At 37.1% G+C, this 23,521-nt stretch overlaps 1 protein-coding gene, 1 non-coding gene and 1 pseudogene across 8 annotated transcripts in view; 1 reads left to right on the top strand and 2 right to left on the bottom strand.

Annotated features, from left to right (window-relative positions):
• The first annotated feature begins 417 nt into the window (after positions 1 to 417).
• On the top strand, positions 418 to 889 carry LOC118654197 (annotated as a pseudogene).
• Positions 890 to 2,822: 1,933 nt separating this feature from the next.
• The window catches only part of KLHL15 (kelch like family member 15), a 37,424-nt gene continuing 16,725 nt past the window's right edge, over positions 2,823 to 23,521 (bottom strand). For 6 of the 7 annotated variants that reach the window (XM_036304733.1, XM_036304730.1, XM_036304731.1 and 3 more), the window contains 2 exons: positions 21,031 to 21,742; positions 2,823 to 8,050 (listed from right to left, as the gene is read on the bottom strand). In XM_036304733.1, coding sequence (XP_036160626.1) covers positions 6,941 to 8,050; positions 21,031 to 21,735 — 1,815 coding nt within the window. In that variant the 5' untranslated portion in view covers positions 21,736 to 21,742 and the 3' untranslated portion in view covers positions 2,823 to 6,940. The remainder of the gene's footprint in view (positions 8,051 to 21,030; positions 21,743 to 23,521) is intronic. The other variant, XM_036304735.1, reaches the window with a different exon arrangement.
• On the bottom strand, positions 11,723 to 11,829 carry LOC118654797. The gene has a single exon (XR_004967064.1). It is a non-coding gene; the product is annotated as a U6 spliceosomal RNA (small nuclear RNA).

Raw genomic sequence — 23,521 nt, 5'->3', positions numbered from 1 at the left:
AGCTATATGCATCAACCTTCCAGACAGGGGAGCAGTGGTAGTGAAAATGAACGGAGGGAATTCCTCAGGGAGGTCAATGTTGGCAGACAATCAAGCTCTCTAATATAGCTGCCCCTCCTCACCAGGAGCATTTCATTGGTGACCTTCCAAGTTTCTGGGTTCTATTTTTATTAAGGAGGGCTTGCCATGTGCCAGACGGAAAATCAAGATAAAAAGACACAGTATCTGCCCTCAGAGTACAGTTAAAGGTAGGATAGAGAAATCAAGAGTCAGAGGAGGTGGGGGTCTAGGTATCCACAAGGTACTATGGTAAGATCAAGGGCATAATTAATCTGGCCCAAAGGTTTAAGGAAGACTTGATGGAGTCTCTTCCTCGGCGCTGCCTATGAAGGGGGCAGCCATCTCCTACTTGGCACCATGGCTGCTCTCAGACCCCTCATGAAACCCCCAAGACTGTAAAAAAGAGGGCCAAGAAGTTCATCCGGCACCAGTCAGTCTGATATGCCAAAATTAAGCGGAACTGGTGGAAACCTAGAGGCACTGACAATAGGGTGTGCAGAAGATTCAAGGGCCAGATCTTGATGCCCAACATTGGTTATGGGAGCAACAAGAAAACAAAGCACATGCTGCCCAGTGGCTTTCAGAAGTTTCTGGTCCACAACAGCTTGGAGTGCTGCTTGATGTGCAACAAATCTCACTGTGCTGAGATTGCTCACGTCCCTCCAAAGAATCGCAAACCATTGTGGAAAGAGCAGCCCAGTTGGCAATCAGAGTCACCAATCCCAATGCCAGGCTGAACAGTGAAAAAAATGAAGACAGATTGTATACACATTGTATTTTGTTAATAAAACCATAAAATTCTGCCCCTTGCTCCCCCAAAGACTTGACAGAGGCTACGATGCCCAGGCTGGTTCTGGAAGGCCAAGAAAGGCTTAGCCAGGAAAGGAAGATGGGAAGGGCATGTACAAAGGCAGAAAGGCTAGGGAAGATGTGTTGTATTCAGGGAACTCCAAGGAGCTTGCATTGCTAGAATATAGGATAAAAGAGACCAAATAGGTACAAAGCAAGTAGAACATGAAGGACCTTGTGTGGCAGGCTAGAAAGTTTGGATCTTATTCTCAAGATTAAGGGAAATTATTAAAGGCAGCTGAATCCCAGGTTCAGATTTATGTTTTGAAAGCTCCCTCTGGCAGCAGTGGAGAAAATGAATTGTGGAGGTAGATCAGAAAGAAAGCTCCCAGAGGCCAGCAAGAATGACAAGGGCCTGAATGAGGTAAATATGAATGGAGAGGGGAGGGCAAGGGCTTAAACCAGTGGTTCTCAACCTTCTGGCCCTTTAAATACAGTTCCTCATGTTGTGACCCAACCATAAAATTATTTTCGTTGCTACTTCATAACTGTAATGTTGCTACTGCTATGAATCGTAATATAAATATCTGATATGCAGGATGGTCTTAGGCGACCCCTGTGAAAGGGTTTTTCGACCGCCAAAGGGGTCGAGACCCACAGGTTGAGAACCGCTGGCTTAAACTGATAGAACTGGATGAACCCAGATGTTGAACTGAAGAGGGAAATAGGCATTAGTATACAATTGCCAGGTTTTCAACTTGAACAGTCCCAGGCAATGAAAGAACCACATCAAAATACAGGAAAATACAGGACAAGGGGCAGGGTTTTGGGAAGGAGATAATGTATTCAGGTTTATACTTGTTCAGTTTGAAATTCTGATAAAACATGGGGGAAATGTTCAATGGGTGGAACTCTGAGTTGAGAAATAAAGATTTGGCAGGTAGCAGAATAAAAGTTGTAGGTGAAGCCACAGGTGTGGATGAGACTGGACAAGGAGTAGACAGAGAAGGAAGCAGAGACAAAATCCCTAGGGAACTAATATTAGCATCTCCTTCTTCCAAATGCTTATAGCATCTGTCTGGAACTCACATGGAATTTGTCACATGCTGCAGTAAACATATAGAACTCCGTGCCTATTGTGTAAAACACGTGTCATGCTAGATAGGAGGGTACAAAGAGGAATAAAAAAGGTCCTTTCATCCGAGACTATGATCTAGGTGTGGAGAATGAATTATACCCCGCTATTATGCAAAATGAAATAAGAACTATAAATGTAGAGTGTAGAAGAAGCAATTAATTCAATGGAGAGAACAGGTTGCAAGAGGGGAGGAAAGCATTTGAGTTGGGCATTGAAAAAGAAGTGCATTTTGGAAGCAGAGAAAGGGAAAGCAAGCAAGTGATTTGAGGCTGGAAATTCACACACAAAGATCACAACATAAGGGAGTATATGTAGGAAATGACAGAGGGGGAGACTGGAAAGGTAGCTTGAGGCCAGGATCCAGGGAATCCTGCTGAGGTGTCTCAGGAGTCCATTGTAAAGGAGGAACACACTGGCCTATGTAAATCCAAGTGCTTGTGATATAGCAGATTCATTCCTGCCTATTTCCTATTTTTAGAAATGCCTTTAAGAACAATGAATCAAAAATGCTAAGGGAAACCTAAAAATTACCAAACTAAGGCTTGAGGCTTGCAAATGCTTTCTTTCAATTCTCTATTTCCACTCTGCAAAACTGTGTGTTAGTGGAACTTTAATTACTTGGCTTCATTGCAAAATTTCCATAGTATGTAAGTGTAAATAATTCACTCTAATGCTCTCATTTGAATCTGTGGCTGAAAGCATCAGTAGAGATCACATTTTTGTGGCACTTCCTTGGCACATTGAAGGAAAACAAAATGGAAATGCTAATCAAGTCATGAGTGACTCTGACAGTGATGGATTAAAGATAGTAAATAATAAGAGATAAAGAAGTATGTTTTAAAGATGAAAAATATTTTATTTAAACTTTTCTTCATAAACACTTTTAACATTTTTTTCAATTTAAAAACAGAATGGATAGCATAAACATGTTTGAATAGATTATATTCATGGTTTGGGAAAAATTACCTGACAAAAATGTAAAGGCTTTCAAAACAGGTATAAAAGGCAAACCTTAAATTATTCTAAGATTTTTTAATCTGTCCTAGGATTATTTGACTGTTGGCCCAAAATGTACCTAAAGGTCAAAATATTTTTCTAATAGACAAAATATGCCCAAGAGGTATAGGGCATATACAAGTTAGGTAGAAAATAACCTCTCCAACCACCTCACAGGAACATTCCTTCAGAAAGCAAACTCCTAATCCTTACTAGTATACTGATTAATGTTTTTTTTAATGTAATTGTTCCCAACGATGTAAAAAGAAAATCCAAGAATATTAGAGGGAACAAACCAAGCTGATGGCATTCTCATTAGTGTTACTCGTGTAATATTGAAGTTATACTGATATATTGAAAGGATCTGACTTCCATGAGTTTACTTATTCCGTTCTATGTCTATTGAATATTTGACTTTATAAACTCTCAATAAACGAATTTCCTAGGACTTGTGTTTTTAAGATAAATCTCTTTTTAGAAGATATTTATTCCCAAACCAACTCTAATCCAATCGAACAAATGTATGATCCCTAAAAATGTTGAGTACAAAAAAAATCAAAAAAATGTATAATAGGCAAACAAAAAAATGGCACTAGCAGTTTTACTGCTATATAGCCCTCAATTATATCTAATTTCACTATTATCTATGTTGTGTTTCACTTCAATCTAAAACTTTAAATTATGTATTCTCAAAAGAGCTAGCCTTTTTTGAGAGATAGCTTATAAACTGAAATAACAATTTATATTATAAACTGAAATGTTATGACCTACAACCACATATACATATATAAAAATAGTCCCACTGAACGTTTGACATGTTTAGATTATGCAGCTCAAATAATTTGTTATAAAATATTTTAAAGCTTAGTTTCTTGTAATTAAGACAAAACTCTCCATTTTTACTTCTCCCCATACAAATGTGTGTCCTTTACTATGACTCGAGCAGGCTTCCCAGAATGAGGTGTCCAAAGGTGCTTGCTTTAGAAAAGATAAGTGAAGGGCTCAGTCAATATTTCACAAATTATAGTAACACTCACACAGAGCAGAGTAATGAGGACACAGAGAAAGCTGTCTCAAAAGCTAATAATTCTATTAATTAAGCTTTGCTTTAAAAAAAAAACAGTAGTATTTTTTCCAATACAAAACCTTCAATGAGACAATCTTGAGTTTTATGAAAAGGTTGTAGTGCAAGAATTTTCTTTAAGCAGATTAAAGTCAAAACTTAGGTCAAAGACATGGAAGAGAACAAACATTTCTAATTAAGATGCAACTAATGAAGATCAGCTATTTTTGTAAAGTCTGGCATTTAAAATGTAAAGTGAAAAATAACACACAAAGATCACAACAGTTACACTGAATAGTTTCAAATCTCTTACTGAATTTTTTAAGAACTATTATCTTGAACACATACCATGTACACAAACAAAAATGGTTTCAAATGAAGCACACAAAAAATAAACTTGAAAAAAAAACTATGAAAATTTTCCATAGTTTAGTATAACAAAAATAAATCTCTTTCAGCAATTAAACCATAACTTGAAAAGGGAATGTAAGTTATCATGGATTTAAAAGAACCTAAATTAGCTCTACATATAAACAGAAGAATTTTCTCATACATTCATAAAGAACCCAAGCAATAGCAACTATTCTTAAAGCTTAAAACTGATTACAGCTAACATCAGGTCAGACATGACTTAAGTGTGAAGCTGAACCCAGAGTTACTTCAAGTTACGATTTCACAAATTTTCCAAAACATGAGCTTTGACCTTGGCCTTCTGACTTTAGAATGGAAAACCAAGAATTTCAACTGTTTGCCCAGATCTTACCTTAACTAGGGCTATGAAGTCATATCTAAGCAATTAAGAGAACCACCACTGGAGTGTAAAAAGCCTGATGAAGGGTACCCTGTCTCAGTCTTTTCCAGCAAAAGACAACAATGAGGAAAATGATGAAGACATTGTTATTTCCTTTAAAGCAAGCAGCAGACATACAAAACACTAAGCCAACTAATGTATTAGAAAAATAATTAAATGACTTAGCTAATCCTAGTTTTCAAAAGTAAAATTAGAAATGATTTTTGAAATGAAAATATTACCATGGGAAACGGTACCGAGTTTCATTTTTAAAAACAGAAAGCAAATGATAGAATCATCTAATAAAAATTTAGGTCTCATATACAAAAGAACAGCAATTTGACTTCTATAACCAATGCCAATGTTTTTCTTTTTCAAAAACTACTTTTGTACCTGTTTCTTAAACCCAAACACCTCCAATTTTGGAGTATTAAAATAATAGTTGTCTCATTTAACTGCAAAACAAAACAAAAGTCTTCACATTTCCATGACTTCACTCTTCTATCTCATGTTCAGTGGTGGCAGCAGCAAAAAAAAAGTGAAACTAAACAATTTATACAACAGCCATACAGAAGGCATTGCAATATTGCACCAATATCCTAAGATCTGGCAAGTTTTGCCAGTGTAGATCTAGTATGTATCAGCTAGAGACTCTACTCGGGGAAAAAATGGCATCAATCTGAATGAACCATTCCCTGATTATTCTTCTTAACTTTTTCAACCATTTGTTTTTCCTTCGAGTTGAAAGGTGCGGCTAATTCTAAAACACTTATTATAAATGCTTTTTAACAGTTATTCTCCATCCATTCTCTTTGAGGTTACTGTCCTTCATGCTAGTAGCTTTCAGAAAACAAAACAAAAGCTGAGGGTTTATATCCCAGTGCCGCTAAATTTTTTGTACTAAATAAACAAATAGATATGACCAGTTAGATTAAAATTCTATTCCTTAACTCTAAGTCAAAAACTGAGCTCAAATTTTCCACAAGTTGCTACTTTCCATTCAATAACAGATGCAGCAGCCTTACTAAATGTAAAGAATGGAAGTTGCACTTACTTTTAAGGGGCCTTACTTAGAAGTCTGGTATTACCTAAATTCTCTTTAAAAGTGCTTGCACGCTGCAGGGCCAGGGCTTGTCATATATCATTCCAATTCTCACTAAAAACAGGGCAACGTTAAACAGACTGCAAAGAAAAACATGTTCAAAAAGAAGACATACATCGATAAGAACACTAACGTTTAGTTTTGAAAATAAAATATAAAATGTTAGTTTCCATAAATCCATACATGTTTCAGGAATATGAGGAGTTCAAATATTACTGAATCAGTATGGACTGAAGATAGACTATTTTGACACCAAATTAGGACTCCAGTTATTTTAACTTTCTAAAAATGTTAATACATGAAAAGACATTACATCTAAAATTCAACAAGTATGGCAAACTGTGTGTGTGCAAGTGCACTAGCTTAAAAATATAGAATACTAACCACGCATAAAAGAGGATGTGCCTTATATATTCATAAGATGTATGCACGTATGAGTACGCTTTCACTAACACAATGCAGATAAGAGAAGGCAGCTTAGAAATAGTGTTTTGAATATAAAAAGTTAACTTTGTAGAAAATTTATATTTTTGCATTTTCAGCAAAAAGCCATGCAAAAAGGGCAAGAGTTTTAAACTTAAACAATAAAACCAAAAGGTCTAACGGACTGAAATAAATGTTCAAAAAGATTTCAGATCAAGATAGGAACTGAAATTACATCAAGTGACACTTATCAGGTCTTCTCTTAGAAGATGCATGACTCCTACAGTGACATCTGAGAGAAATGTTTAAAGCATAAAATCAGCTTCCCAGATAAGTGTATCATTCTATTAAACTGATTCAGGAAGTAGTTTCAAGAGCTAGTGCTTAGAACTAACTTATTGCATGAGTTTGAGGCCACTAAAAAAGAAAACAACCGATGCTAGCACAGAATGAAAAATTTTTATGCTATTAGACCAATGGCTTTGATAGTAAAACTGGTGAGGTTTTTCTTATGTTTTTAATTAACTACTCTGTCACAAACAAATTTTTTTGTTTGGCTTTGAAGTGAGAGAGATGTCATTAGTTACAACGTCTGACCTCGTCCAGTATATATTCTGGAAAATGCAGGTTGCACACTTGTAAACCATCCAGCTTGCAGGGCATCCGCGGGTACTCATCTTCCTTCCACTTGTTTTCATCTGGATCAAAAGTGAGAATGGAATCGCTGTAATGACCGTTGTAGCAAAGGCCTCCAAGAACCATTATTTGTTTGTCCAGCACAGTCACACCATGGCCACTTCTACCAATTGGCATGGATGCCAAGATGGTCCACTGATCAGTCTCTGGGTTGTACACTTCTGTGGAAGGGCAGCCCTGAGATTCAAAAGAGGCCCTCAAGATCACACAGACACCACCAAAGACATAAAGCTTGCCATTATAAGAGATCATCTTGTGAAAGCATCTCGCGTAATTCATCTTGCTCTTGTTCTCCCAGCAGTTGGTAACAACTTGAGTTCTTCTGGTCCGTTGTTCTATGGTCCCTTCTTTACTGGGGTCAAAGACGCACACTTGCTTGGAGGTGGATGATGAGGTGATTCCACCAGTGATATACAACTTGTTATTGAGCACTGTCCCCTCATGTCCATATTTGTTAACTGGATAAGGATCCACGAATTCCCATTTATCATTGATGATGTCATATCTCTCAGTTGAATAGAAAGTCTCATCTCTGGTTCTGCCTGCTACAGCGTAAATAAACTTCCCAATAACACCAACTGCAAATTCTGAACGCGGTACAGACATATCTGCCATCCGGAGCCAAGAGTTGTGTCTGGGGTCATACCTGAACACTTTGGAAGAAGCATGGAATTCACCATCTGGGCCCAGTTCTTCCCCACCCAACAAGAACACAAAGTTATTGATAATAGCAAGGCAGTCCGGGCGCAGGGGTACTTGGGGGCCCTCTAGTTCCCACCAGACTCTTGGCTTCTTTAAGAGGAGTATTTTACTGTTAACCATGCTATGTCCAATCATTCCTCGGAATACTGTAGTTTGGGGTTTGGCAGAACGGATGCGGCTTGATTTCATGTCCAACAAAGGCTGATGGTGAATGTTCTGAAAGTAATTCAATGCTTGTTCAACTTCGTAGCGCAGCTGTCGAGAGTATCTGTAAAATTCTGATGTCTTAACCTAAGAAAAAAGTAATAGAATTTAACCAAAAGAAAGAACATCAATGGCACATAAAACATCAAAGCCCACTAAGATGGTTACTTTACTGAAACTGCTTTTCCTGTTAAGATCACAAACTTTTTTAAAGCTTTTACCACATGTTTTTTGCAATCCATAGTTGTAATAACCTATGCACATTTCCAAGCTTTTAAAAGTAAACAAGTTACTTTCCAGGCACAACCTAAATTCCTCTAAAATGTATTAATCACCATTATATGTCAGGCCCGTGGCTACAAGGACAGACAGAGGTGTCACAGCAGAGAAAAATATGACCATGGTTTTCTTAACCACAAGGAACAGTATAAGAATCACCACGACTGAAAAATTTGGGGAATTAAATTAGCGAGTTAGTAAAAACACACAAAATTCTCAGTAGGTTTTTCACATAAAGACTTGGTATCACCAACTATTATAGTTAAGAATTCAGTTAAGGAAACGCCATACTGTTTCCACAGAGGGGAAAAACAAAAAGAATTCAGTTGACAAGAAAAGGTCAATTTTTTTCATTTTATTTTTGAAGTTAAAACTACCTAATTAAGATGATTACTAAGATTTTATAAAGCACATTTTTTAAAAAAATAAATATTTTATTGATTTTTTACAGAGAGGAGGGAGACGGATAGAGAGAAACATCGATGAGAGAGAAACATCAATCAGCTGCCTCCTGCACACCCTTCCACTGGGGATGTGCCCACAACCAAGGTACATTCCCTTCACTGGAATCGAACCTGGGACCTTTCAGTCCGCAGGCTGATGCCCTATCCACTGAGCCAAACAGGTCAAGGCTAAAGCACACTTTTAAGTATTGTGCTAATGCTACAGGTAGAAATAAGAATAAGCCCGGCTGGTATTGCTCAGTGGTTGAGCATCGACCCATGAACCAAGAGGTCACCGGTTCAGGACACATGCCCAGGTTGCAGGCTCGATCCCCAGTAGGGGCTGTGCAGCAGGCAGCCGATCAATGATGTTTCTCTCTCATTGATGTTTCTCTCTATCTCTCTCCCTTCCTCTCTAAAAATCAATAAAGGAAAAAATAATTTTAAAGGATAAGATGTGGTCTGTTTCCACAGAGAACTTAGAAAAATATTTGGGGAAACAAAAACAAATACACATTTACCAATAAGTAAATGAGGCAGTTGACAGCTATGAAGCTGTACAGCACATCTGTGAGTGCTACAGAACTTTAGATATAAAACATTATCAAACTGGCCTGAAACACCCAAGGGAATACTTTATGAAAGTGATAAGAAGTTGAAAGCCAAGCAGAAAAAGGCTGTATCATATTTATATAAAATGAGAGTCTTGCCATTTTTTTTCAAATTGTAAGAGAAAGTTTATTTAGAAAGTTACAGAGGTAGTAAAAGTGAGCCACATAAGAAATGGGCTAAGAAAACAAGTTACAAAGGAAAAAGAGGGAAAGACAAAGGCAAAGTAATGTGTCTGGGGAGGTCAATGGGGTGGGGGAGAGGCAAGGGTACTGCTCCAGAGAGGGAGAGCACCAAGAGTCTTGCATTTTAAAAATGAATCTCCTAAAATCAAAAGATTTTATTAATAAAAATGAATAGTTTTTTCATTTTCCATTAATTTCTTCTATGAATTGACTAATAGTGTGCCTCACCCATTTTCTCATTTTTTCTTATTGATTTATAAGAGCTAAAACGCAATAATACCCTGGAAATCAACAAGAAACAAACCTCCAATTAAATATTTAAGAGCCTACTGTGCACAGCCAGTGGTGTGAGAGCTACACAGGTTTTGAAGTATAAGAATCTTGTCCAGCATAGTAATTAAGCACCACGTCAAACAGCCCAGTACGGTGATTAAGAGTCTGATTTAGGCCCTAGCCAGTTTTCTCAGTGGTTAGACCATTGTCCTGGGGACTGAAGAGTCACAAGTTTGATTCCAGTCAAGGGGATGTACCTTGGATGCAGGCTCGATACCTGGCCCCAGTCAGGGCACATGCGGGAGGCAACCAATCGATGTGTCTCTCCCAAATCCATGTTTCTCTATCGCTCCCCGCTTCCTTCCATTCTAAAACTCAATAGGAAAAAATATATATCCTCGGGTGAGGATTAACAATACTAAAAAAAAATCTGATTTAGGAAATATCTGACTTTGGGACTCACAAACTGTGCAATCTTGAGAAATTCAACATCCTTAAGCCCATTTCTTCATCTGAATTACTGGATAACAATAGTATCTACACCTCATAACCCTAAGAAAGGAGATAAGCAAGAAAATATAAGTGAAAAGGACTTAGTATGGTGTCAGTCATAGGGTACTGTACAAAAAAATAATAGCAGTTACTAGCTTTTTTACTGACCAGGGTACATCTGTTGAAGTGTCACTCAGCTTAAGTCAATGCATCTGCTGATGTGCTTCCCCGTCTGTGTAAAAATTCAATCTTTCAGAAAGTAGAGGAGAAATGAGAGAAACTGTTACTTTGGATCTAATCCTCACCAGTAATACATGATTAGTAACATATCAGTAGAAGGAAGCTTTAGAGAAAGCAGCCAGCAGCCGTGTTGTTTGGAGAACAAGAAAGGAAGGGGAATGATGCACATATTGGATAGGCAGATTTCAAGTATTTCAAAGAAAAATTAGGATCGATTCCAAGATCAGAAACTGTGTAAAGGCTCTCAAAAGCTTGGAGGTTCTCAAAAACATGATGCTGACTGCATGAGGGGAAGAAAAAAGTAAAGTATCTAAAAAATCTAATGTGCTGCACAGAGCTTTCTGGAATTCAGATGTTAAAAAACCACTTACAACAGATGGTAAAAACACGCGCACGCGCACACACACACACACAATAGGCACATAAAGTAAGTGTTAGTGGAATGGAGCTGTAAGAAAATTGTGAACAAGGCTAAAGCCTCTGAATGAATTGTGACTGTATAGAGTGCCAGATATTGAATAAATGGTAATTTAGAGATTAAAGTAAAAAGTAGAGGAAAAAGTGAAGTCTCCCCTGGATGAGGTGGTTAATGTAATATTAACAAAGACAAACAGCCTTACTCCTATTTTATTTCCATTCTCAGCTAAGCATGTTTTATTCTTTCCAATCTGAAGATCAAATACAATGACTAAGAAGAAACTTAAATCCAAGATGGCTGAGAAAAAAAAGTAAAACCAGCTAGATATCCCCACTGAGTTCAAGTCATTTGATCTCACAAATCACATCCTGGGATCCTGAGAGGCTTCACAGATAAGGCTGCTTAATTGCTTTCTGTAATCTGTGTCGAATCGTGAAGAGTGGGAGAGGACTAGAAGCCAGATTTCTCAACTACAGAATGGTTAGCTCGGAGGTCCTCAAACTACGGCCCACGGGCCACATGCAAATACAAATATTGTATTTGTTCCCGTTTTGTTTTTTTACTTCAAAGTAAGATATGTGCAGTGTGCATAGGAATTTGTTCATAGTTTTTTTTTTAAACTATAGTCCGGCCCTCCAACGGTCTGAGGGACAGTGAACTGGCCCCGTTTAAAAAGTTTGAGGACCCCTGGGTTAGCTTGAGGCTGATCCTGGATTGTTAAAAAGAAAAAAATAGCACTTGCAAATAAACCACTACACACTAGGAGACTCACTAAAAAATGCAAAACTGACCATTTCTGGTTTAATTCTTTTTCTTTTTAAAAAATATGGAATGCTTCATGAATTTGCATGTCATCCTTGTACAGGGGCCATTCTAATCTTTTCCGTATCGTTCCAATTTTAGTATATGTGCTGCCAAAGTGAGCACTCTGGTTTAATTTTTGACTATGTAACAGCACTGACAGAGGATGAGAGAATCTATGACTTCAGCAAAGTAATCATAAAGAAATGAGAAACACTGAAGACCCAGGAACCACCTGAAACTACAGCAGTAATTGTCTTAATGCATTTGGGGGGTAGGGTGAAGTGGTGAGAAGTCCACCGCTTTTAGCAGATACTCCAGGGATCCACCAACTCCAAATGTAAAGATTTACCTGACTCTATCCCTCAACATGAACTAACAATGTGTGACTTGATAGCTTTAAGAGGTAATAAAATCATGGACAAAAAAAGAAAAAAAAGGCAATCAGTCCAGCCGGTATGGCTCAGTGGTTGAGTGTCAACTTATGAACCAGGAGGTCATGATCCAATTCCCAGTCAGGGCACATGCCTGGGTTGCAGGCTGGATCCCCAGTAAGAAGCGTGCAGGGGGCAGCCAATCAATGATTCTCTCTCAACATTGACGCTTCTATCCCCCTTTCCCTCTCCCTTCCTCTCTCTGAAATCAATAAACATATTTAAGAAAAATAATAAAATAATAGACATCCCATGTTCTCCATTCGGGTGAAACCACAATTAAAAGTGTTCAGTTCCATCACTACACTTTAGACATCGGCAAAACAGACCATGTCTGAAGATGGCAACTGTTTTTAGGACCAATAAGTAGAAGTTAGGAGGATGTTTGGCCAATAGAAAAAAGAAAAAGAAAAAGCTTTGTACTTAGAAACTGTCAAGATAATGAATGTTCATTGCATTATTATCTCTAAGAGCACAAAAACTGGGAACAACTCAAATATATATCAATAAGACATTGGTTGACCAGGCCGGTGTGGCTCAGTGGTTGAGCACTGACCTATGAACCAGGAGGTCATGGTCAGGGCACATGCCTGGGTTGCGGGCTTGATTCCCAGCAAAGGGCATGGCGGAGGCAGCCGATCAATAATTCTCTCTCATCATTGATGTTTCTATTTCTCTTTCCCACTCCCTTCCTCTCTGAAATCAATAAAAGTTTTTTTAAAAAAGACATCAGTTGAATAAACTCTGGTATGTACCATATGTGGTAGTCATTAAAAAGAATTAGGCTAATCCATATGCACTAATGCAGACATTCAAAATGTCAAATGACAAAAACTGCAGCTAAGTATATAGAATATTCTCAAAAAAAAATGAACTGTTTCACACAGTTCCCAGTATATGCAGGGGAAAACATGTATACGTGGATAACATTCATCAGTGAGCTGCTGGGGACTTGCCCTTTTTAGATTCCATGTAGGTCTGTATTTAGCTTTTCTACAAGGGCTACATTAATAAAAAGTATGGGTACATATTTTCTCAAGTCAGGGACTATCTACCTCCAGAGTCAGTGAGCATCCTGCCACTGGAGGTAGTCCAAGTGTGACCACATATTAGCACTGAAGAGGGATTCCAGTGTCACATGAGGTCTAGGAGAATGGCCTCTAATGGCCTTCCACATCCCATCAAACTGGGTCAGTTTAACTGCTTCTCAGAGTTAGTTTCCTCTCTCATTTTATACCCAATCTTCTGGTCCCTTTTCCTCCCATCCACTCATTCAATGTGCTCCTTTGAAACTTGGAATCCAAAGAGTTTCCAAGATTTACTTCATCTCTATGTTAAAGTCCAAACTGAAGCTACATATCTGTATCCAGTCTGTTCTAGCTCTAAGCCTCTGATAAAGGAAGTTGTGCTGTTTGAGATAGCTGCTTATACCATAAAAAAACCTAAGCAAAGGAATTTAGCACCTACTTCTCCCCAACAAGGCCAAAAGTTCTAGATCTATCTTGTCCTTTTCCCAGGGCTATGTATTGCTGCAACTTTCCTCTAAAACCACACAATGTCAATAAGCATAACTAGTTTCTTCTTTCATTATAAAGACACAGAATTAATGCCTCCCTGATAATTCTGCACAAAATAATTACAGATATTCTCTGCTTCATAACAAAAGATGGGAGGGCTAAAAACCTTCTATGTGAATGGAATCATTCAAAATGCATTCATAAAAGGAGCTATCCAACAAGGAACATGTGGCTCATTTCTTCATAGAGAAAGCATTTCTGCCATTGTTCACTCCTCATATAACAGTTAAACTATCTATATATCAGGTCCTCTCAAAAGAAAGATATGGAAAGAATGACATTTCTTTCATGTTCTGAACTACTTTTCTTATCCTTTCATAGGATTAAAAAAGTTGTCTTGTTTAGAATCTTGGAAAGAATATATTCATTATCATTTTTCTTGCTTTGATACCTTAAAACTATTACAGAAAGCTTTTTGTCTTATTCTGAATACAAAATGAAAGCACATGTCTTAAAAATGGATCTGATAATTTTAAATTGGTCATTTCCTCCTTTAATCTTCTTTTAGTTTAATGTAATTCTGCATATGCACATATGCGTGTAATCAGAGAAAATTTGAGATATTAATTTTAAATGTGGTTCTTTTAAATACATATTAAGTCAAAGAAATAATAACTAGCCATTACCACTGAGCAAAAATTCCATGTCTCTACCTTCACTGTCAAAATGTTACATAATCTGTCGGGCCAGTGTTGCTCAGTGGTTGGGCATTGCCCCAGAAACAGGATTCCTGGTCAGGGCACATGCCTGGGTTGCAGGCTCCATCCCCAGTAGGAGCCATCTGTGCAGGAGGCAGACAATCGATGATGTTTCTCATCAATGTTTTTCTTTCTCTATCCCTTTCCCTTCTTCTCTCTCTAAAAATCAATAAAAAAACTTATTTTTAAAAAATTAAAAACATTTTAAAAAGATCCCAGGTCTTAGGCTGTGAACAAATATCCAGTTTAGATATTTCCCTTTATGAAAGGAATCAGTTGCATGAACAGATACCTCTTTGGCCCTTCCTACTCCAAAAATGCTAACCTAATTTTTGAAATGTATAAGGTGTCATATGTTAAGACTGGGCACTGGTGGTTTTATCACCCCCTCTCCATAATCCAATCTTCTGAAAAGAAATATCCAGAAACAACGAAGTTACTATCATGGGGCTTTAGTGGTAAAGCAAATGAGATCTTTGGGAACTACAGCTACATTTGATATAATTTTAATACTCAGTAAAATGTGGAGCAGTCTTTATATGTTATATGATGAAAGCATCTACCTGTTATTAGAAGTCTATTTATAAAACCATGTTCAGAACTGAAGCACAAAAAAGTTAGGTGTAAATTGCTTTAAATTAACCTGTTTGCTCTGAAAAACAGTTAATGACCAGGGACAAGGTTATGAAAAAATCAGTTCCTGCTAAGTACAAATCCTCTCAGTAGTACTCTAATTGTAGTCAAATACCAAATGGTAGAGTCAAATTTTTTTTTAATATATTTTATTGATTTTTTTACAGAGAGGAAGGGAGAGAGATAGAGTTAGAAACATCGATGAGAGAGAAACATTGATCAGCTGCCTCCTGCACATCTCCCACCGGGAGTGTGCCCGCAACCCAGGTACATGCCCTTGACCGGAATCGAACCTGGGACCTTTCAGTCCGCAGGCCGACGCTCTATCCACTGAGCCAAACCGGTTTCGGCAACAGAGTCAAATTTTAACAAGGGCTTACCCATCCTCTCTTCTCCTAATAGGCCTGAGTCTAAAAACTTTAGAAGTCAAGTGACCAGAGTAAATGGGGGCAACCCATCAGGATAATCAATCTATCCATCTATCTATCTATCATCTATCTATCTAATTTATCGAATCTACCTACCTACCTACCTACCTATCTACCTATCTAAAAGCCTAAGCAACTGTCCAACCTTTCGACCATCTGACCAGTAGCTAAGATGTGCATTGACCACCAGGGGGCAGACGCTCGACACAGGAGTTGCGGAGCTTCGGTAACTTGGCAGCATGGTTCTCAGGTGACACACCTGGAACCAGAGAGGAGGGAGCCCAATTCCAGGGGGTGTCACTCAAGAACCATCCTCTCGCAATTGAGGACCCCCTCGGGAGAGCCAGTTTTGGCCCAATCCCCGCAGGCCAGGCTGAGGGACCCCATCGGTGCACAAATCTGTGCACCTGGCCTCTAGTGTTCTAATAAGTTTCAGCACAATCTGGTTAATTCTCGACTTTCAACTTTTCTATAAAGTGAAAACTATTTAATTCAAAAATAAATGTGCTTAGCCTAGCCAGTGTTGCTCAATGGTTTGCATCGATCTAAGAACCCCAAGATCACGGTTAAATTCCTGGTCAGGGCACATGCCCAGGTTGCACGCTCAATCCCCAGTGTGAAGCCTACAGGAGGCAGCCAATCGATGCTTCTCTCTCATCATTGATGTTTCTATCTTTCTCTCTCTCTCCCTTCTTCTCTGAAATCAATAAAAATATATTTAAAAAATAAATAAATTTTTTAAATGTGCTTAAAAAGTCTAAGTTCCTTCCAATTTTGGTGCAATGGTAATAGAGCACCACTGGAAATTAAATAAGTGCACAACCCTAAAAGGTAGAAAATAATGAAATTAAAAAAAACTTAAGACTACCTTATTATCCGATTATACTAATATTTAGGTAGTACAACTAAGTTTTAGAACTTATACCTTAGGAGGAATTCTTCTATTTATGGAAATAGTCTCAATCATGTAAATATTTTATCTATAAATATGGTATGGCAGAAAGATAGCCAAAACAAAGGTTTAATCTAAAACTAACTGCTGGCCCTAGCCAGTTTGGCTCAGTGGATAGAGTGCCGGCCTGTGGACCAAAGGGTTCCGGGTTCGATTCTGGTCAAGGGCACGTACCTTGGTTGCAGGCAGGCCCTGGTCTGCCCCTGTCTTTCCCTTTCTCTTAAAATCAATGGAAAAATATCTTCGAGTGAGGATTAACAAAATAAATAAATAAATAAATAAATAAATAAATAAATGGTAGATGGTATTAAGAAAATTTTAAAAATTAAAAATAAAGCTTCTAAAAATAAAAAATAAAAATAAATAAAAATAAAAATAAAGCTTCTGAATGATGAAGGCTTACTTATGACATTTGTAACATTTTCTGAGTAAATTTTTAATATGAGAATTAAAGCTTTAAAGCCTAAAATGTTAGTATTTTTCCTGGCTTCTTTCCTGCTCCTAAACTTTTCTCCATTTTTCTGACTTCTCTGATCCTTCCTTTTATATTTCTGGTTATCATTTCTTTTCTCTTTTTTATCCAATTTATTAAAAAAGATTTTCTCACCCTAACTGGTTTGGCTCAATGGATAGAGCATCGGCCTGCGGACTGAAGGGTCCCAGGTTCGATTCCAGTTAAGGGCATGTACCTTGGTTGCAGGCACATCCCCAGTAGGAGGTGTGCAGGAAGCAGCTGATCGATGTTTCTCTCTCTATCCCTCTCCCTTCCTCTCTGTTAAAAAAAAAAAAAAAATCAATAAAATATATATATTTTTTAAATCAATGGAAAAAATATCCTCGAGTGAGGATTAACAACATAAAAAAGATGAAGCTGATTTTAATACATTTTATTTGACCCAATATATCATTTGGACATGTAACCAATATAAAAATTACAAATAAGGTAATATACATCTGTTTTGTCACTGTAGTCTTTAAAATCTCAATTCAGACTTGTCAAATTTCAACTATTCAATAGCCACAGTGCAGTCCTAGAGTCATAGATATACACTAATTTTTATGTAAGAATAATCTTAATTTTAACTCTTTAGTTAGCTTTACCCCCAATAAATTAAATGGAACAGCTCTAAATTTTTTAAAAGGGGAGGGAAATTTTATGAATCTAAACGAAACACAGAATAGTGTAAATAAAATTTTGATAATTTTAGTCATAGGATTGGACTAGTTAGCCTCCTAATATAAAAAAGAGCGATATATTCTAAGTTTGGTCAGAGTTGTTAAATGGTTTTCCAAGACTAACTCTGGCATTGCAGTATTTCCTGTAATTGTTCCTGAAAAAAACTGGTGCTAAAACGGAGATGTGTTAACAAGAAGTATAATAGAGGAACTAAATTAACACCTACACAAGAAAATAATCTGATAAATCCAGAATTTGGAACACACTAAGACAATGAGTGATTTATCTAAAAAAAACACACACACACACACACACACAAAAAGTGCTTTAGCCGGTTTGAGTCAGCGGATAGAGCATTGGCCTGGGACTGGAGGGTCCCAGGTTTGATGCCAGTCAAGGGCATGTACCTCAGTTGCAGGTTCAAGCCCTGGCCCTGGTCGGGGTTCATGTGGGAGGCAACCAATTAATGCGTAGTGTCTCTCTTTCTCTCTCTCCCTCTCCCTTCCACTCTCTCTAAACATCAATGGAAAAATATCCTCAGGTGAGGATTAACCAAAAAAAAAGGGGGGGGGACAGACATAACAAACAGCAATGCATTAGACAGACATAACAAACAGCAATGCATAAACCATGACTAGATTCTAGGGCAATTTGGGGACAACTGGGAAAATTTGATTATGGACTAGCTATTAGATGATATTAGGGTCTTACTGTGAATTTTCCTAGTGGAATGGCATTGAACTTAGGTAGAAAAACGTCCTTATTCAGAGGAGCAGCACATTAAGTATTTAGGAATAAGATGTCATGATGTTTGTAACTTATTTTCAGAGATTCAGCAAAACAAATCTATGTAAGGCAAATATAAGCCTAGCTAGGTAGCTAAAGCCAATGTGGTAGAACAATAACAACTATTAACCTACAAGATATGTTTACGAGTGATCATTTTATTCTTTCAGCTTTTTCATATGCTCAGACAGCCTCATAATACAAAGCTTTAAAAAATTTAAACCTAAATGTAAAAAGTGCGTATCAATATTCCATTTTTCTAAATTTCAGCAAATAGGATAAAACTACAAATCAAAACTGTCTATGCATTTCCTCACATAGTCTCTCATACTAAAAAAGAACCAACACAGTTATAACATGTCTTTACTTCTGTGCCCTTTCTGGCATTATAATGGATATTAAAACAGCCTTGTTTGAGACCTGCAGTTGCTAAGCACAGGGAATACAGACCCAATTTTCAAGCTCAAAATACAGGGTTGGGCAAAAGTACGTTTACAGCTGTTCATATGGAAAACAATAAAATAATTACTAATACAAGAATAAACTCTAGTGTTTTGTGTACTCACAACTATAAACCTACTTTTGCCCCACCCTGTATAATGGTGTAAAATAGTCCAAATTCTTACTTCCTAACCAAATTTTCCAGTTTAGTTTGGTTTCTGAAGTTTTCTTACTAGAGATAAAGTCTCAAATCTAGCTAACTTAGTGTTTTGCAACATTTTGAAAGCTATAGATTCTTTTGATAAACATTAACTCATATACTAAGACAAGAATCACTAACTACCTTCCATTTATCTTACTAGTATTATTAAAATAAAATGAAGATTTCTCAGTGGCCAGAGCCTTATTAAGTTTTCCTAAGAAATCAACTCAAGAAAGAAGCCTTACAACATTTTCGTTCTGATGAGATTCCCAATACCTGGCCAATGGATATTAACTACCTCCTATGCAAACAATCCATCAGAAGGTACAACTGATATTTTATATGATTTACAAAACTATCTGATGGGTATTAACTTGCAGCCACTGTCACTATTGACCAGCATGAACTGATAATTGGAATATAAAAAGGTTCTGTAGCTTGGCACTTAAAAATAACTTACTGCTATCAATTATCCATCATATTGTCTCACAAGAGGGGAAAGTTTATTTTCTATTTCACAGGTACTTCCATCTAGTTGGAGGGTTTTTCTTTGTTGTAGAAGTGGAAAAGCATTTGTATTTAATGTATAAAGACAAAACAAGATCCCCCCCGGGAAAGAGAGGAATAAAAACAGAAGGAAAAAAATCAAAAGAGACAAAAGATTTACATAGATGGTGTACTATGATTATCACTGAACAAAAATAATTAAGAAATGTATTCTTTAGTTGCAATTATTTCTGCCTTATCAGTACGTTCTAAGAATAAAGGTAATAAAATCCCAGAGAACTGAGTTCTCTATTAAAGTATAAATATTCATTTACTCTCCCTTCCCTTTCATGTAGAAAAAATAAAAGTATACGTTAATGCTATTTCAAAGGGAAAAGAATATGCAGGCTGCTATTATTCGAAGGCACAAATCTGTTTATTTTTCAAATGGTATATACGGCCTTCTTTTGCAAATATTATATTTTTATCACCAGGTTTGGTAACTAAAGCTTAAGAACTATTTAACATGAAGGGTGTCGACCAAAGCTTTACAAATGCTTTCTAGAAAGAAGAAAAGATGCAAGATAAACAGAGCCCCAGAGGTAACCATGTGATTAGAAACCAATTAAGTTAAGCAATTACTGAAACTGCTTTCTCTCCTTTGGGCAAGAAAAGATCACAAGTGAGACTGATATAAAAATGAAAAATGCTTACATGCAACAAGGCCAAGGCTGCTTTGGAGAAAAACTATTTTTACGATAGCAGAACTATTACATGGTAAAAAGTGCACAGTTTGATCAATATAGATAAAGAATTTATGATCTATTTGTTTAGACATGTAGAAACAATGGTTTCAGATATAAATATAATTTTCATGGTTAAATGTAGTTAGCATGCACAGTGAAACGGGAAAACAGAACTAAGTAAGAGCAGGGGACAGAAATCGCCACTAGAACCTACTGGTTTTCTAGAGCTATTTTATGTTTTCTTACATTTTAGAGGAATATGAAACTGTATTAATGCATCATTCAGAACTAAACTCCACAACTCTAATTTCAGAATGTATTATTTAAATTTTTTAAAAAGAGAACTAAAGGAAAAAATGTATGTGTTAAGAAGTCGTACATTTTTTAAATAGTAATATGCAATAAAGAGATGAATTCATTGGGGAAAATCGAGAACTAGCCTCACACAATTCAGAGTTCATTACTTAGTGAAGAAAGAAGAGCCAAAGCAAGCTTGTAATATTTTGGGCTAAATAATTGTGCTTCAACTTTAAAAGAACTTTTAAAATGAAACCACTCCACTACTTACCTAGTTCTTCTTTCACCCACAAAATGTTTTTAAAAACCTAAATGCACAAGCTGAAACAAATTAGACTTCTTAGACATCAAACTATTCTTATCAACTATTCATTCTCTTTTTGGCTCCTGACCAAGCCTGGGAATCTTATCTATAAAGATATCCTGCCTTAACTAAATGAGTACCATCTATTGCTTTCGAATGCACTAACCTTCTCAAAAACACTGGATGGGGTCATCAAGCAAAACCTGATGTTCTGAATAATGGTATCGGTATGTCTCCAACGTCTTCTATCATGCCGCAGCCAAGACTGCACAGCCTCGTACAGCTCTATCTCTGGGAACCTGCTCAGATGATCATTATCCAAATAAGACATGAGCTTCTCAAAACTCAGATAAGACAGGAAGTCAGGCCTGGACATGAGTGGCACAAAGTTGTCTAGCAGAAAGGATTCCAGCTTCTCCCTAACTCCCTCGATGTTCACACCGAAATCATCTAAGAGTCTCATGATTTCGGCACAGTTTTCTAAGCAGATTTTCGCTAACAGGAAAGAGCAGCAGAACTTCACCACTTCTATAAGTTGAACATACATGGCAGCCTGAAGAATCTCATGAACGGTATTCATACTCAGTTCTATAGTACCATAGTACATAAACTGAAGTACGTGGCTGAAACCAGTAGCAGTTAGACCTTTTAAGTGAATTTTGTCCTGATCACGCTCCCGCATGTCTGCAGTAAACATAATTCTGAAGTAGTCACTCTGGGTGGCCAAAAGTGCTTTATGGGCATGGAACTGATGGTCATCAATAACCAGAGTGACATCAAGCAGCAGTCGCTCCTCATACAGTGTTCTGAACCCAGCAGAGACACTGGTGTCATGGAGGGAGGAACAGAATCCTTCCATCTCCCCTGCCATGAATCACCTGGAAAAAAAGTAATCAAAGAAAACTGTGTTAATCATTTCCATGCATTCTGAAGACATTATTAACTTAGAGCTTAAACAATTTTTTATAATTATCTCAATTCCACTGTCTATGTCCTAAATGTACAAGCCTTTTGGGAGAAGATAACCTAAAGATTTGCAGGCTAATGTTTTTGGCTTCCCTACCTGGGGAAAAAACTTTATTAAATATCTACCAAAAATGGTAAATTGTTAACTTACAAACAATAATATGCCTATTTCATTGATTTTTTTACACTGCTCGCCAAATATATCTAAACATGTCCCCAGATTAACAATACAAAGAGGATGTCTCAGTCAAATATTAAATTATGAGAAAAAGACAGAAAAGAAATTTTAAAAGTACACTGTTGACCTTGGAAACTCCTAGAATTGTACCCAAAGGGCTCACATAAATATGCCAAGTTGTCCACACAAGGTTTTTCTTTCTAGCCTTATTTATAATAAAAAACTGGATAGTATTCAAAAGCCCAATAACAAGATTATTAAATAAATATGGTACAGTTCTATAATGGATTACTATAACAACTACCTATTCTGACAAAGGATATCTATTAGCTATTGTTATGTGGAAAAAAGCAGGCAACTGCAATATACACAATATATTTTCAAAAATTAAATACACATGTATATGTTTAGATGAGAAAAAGTCCAGAGGATTATATACCAAAATGATGTCCCTGGATGGGAGAGTTCAAAAATTATTGAGGTTTAACTTCTCCTTTTTACTTACCTCATTAACATTGCTTTTAAAAAGTATCATTGCTTATATATTTAAAATATGAATATGTAAAAGGAAATTAAACCACATTTTCAAATATCACAGAAATGAAGCCAAGATAGTGAAATTAAAATAGATCTCTTAAGTAAAGCCAAATAAACCAAGTCAGTCTATTAGAGACTGTTTATGACGTAATTTTCTCCTTTTCACAGAACCCCAACCCAGACCATCTATCCTCTCAATTCTCATCCTCACACAGCTCTGAGCATCCTCCCCAACGACCCATCTCCCCATCCCAATTCCCTCTCAACCCTTTCCACTGTGCCCAGTGGAACCTTGCTTCAGTGTAAACAAACTCCCCTATAGGCTTATGCTGGTCACATCAAGTTTTCTCTGCAGTATGATTTAAATAAGAAAAATACTATATTCTTCATAGAACAAAGTGCTCTCCTATAGCTTACAAACCTATCTTCTAAACCTTCTCTTATCTTTCTACTGTCCTTTTTCTAAAACATGGCCTTTCACTCTGATAAAAAAATCCATCATCTATTTCTCCTTGTCACTTATCTATCATACTAGAGGCCTGGTGCATGAAATTCGTGTCTGGGTATGGTCCCTAGGCCTGGCCAGCAATCAGGGCCGATAGGGGCCTTCCTTCGTTCTGCGCCACACCCCCTCGTGGTCAGTGCACATCATAGCAAGTGGTCGAACTCCCAAGGGGACAATTTACATATCAGCCTCTTATTATACAGGAGGAGGATACTCACATCCTGATCAATCTCTCCTCCACATTTCCTGACAACTTTGGCACCTGGCTAAGAGTCATATCCTACACCTCTTTAATGCTCACATAAGATCATTCATCCAAATACCTAGAATCAAAGCTCCCTGAACACTTCATCCTACAGCCTCCCCTCTTCCTCCATTTTAAAACCTTATTCCCAAACCTGTTGGACCTCACCACAATCCAGAAGGGATCCACACCTGAAATCATAACTGTTAACTTCCCAACTCTCTGGC

Source organism: Myotis myotis, unplaced genomic scaffold (genome assembly GCF_014108235.1).
Source record: "Myotis myotis isolate mMyoMyo1 unplaced genomic scaffold, mMyoMyo1.p scaffold_m19_p_4, whole genome shotgun sequence".
Lineage (NCBI taxonomy): Eukaryota > Metazoa > Chordata > Mammalia > Chiroptera > Vespertilionidae > Myotis > Myotis myotis.
This window is presented reverse-complemented; position numbering and strand designations above follow the sequence as displayed.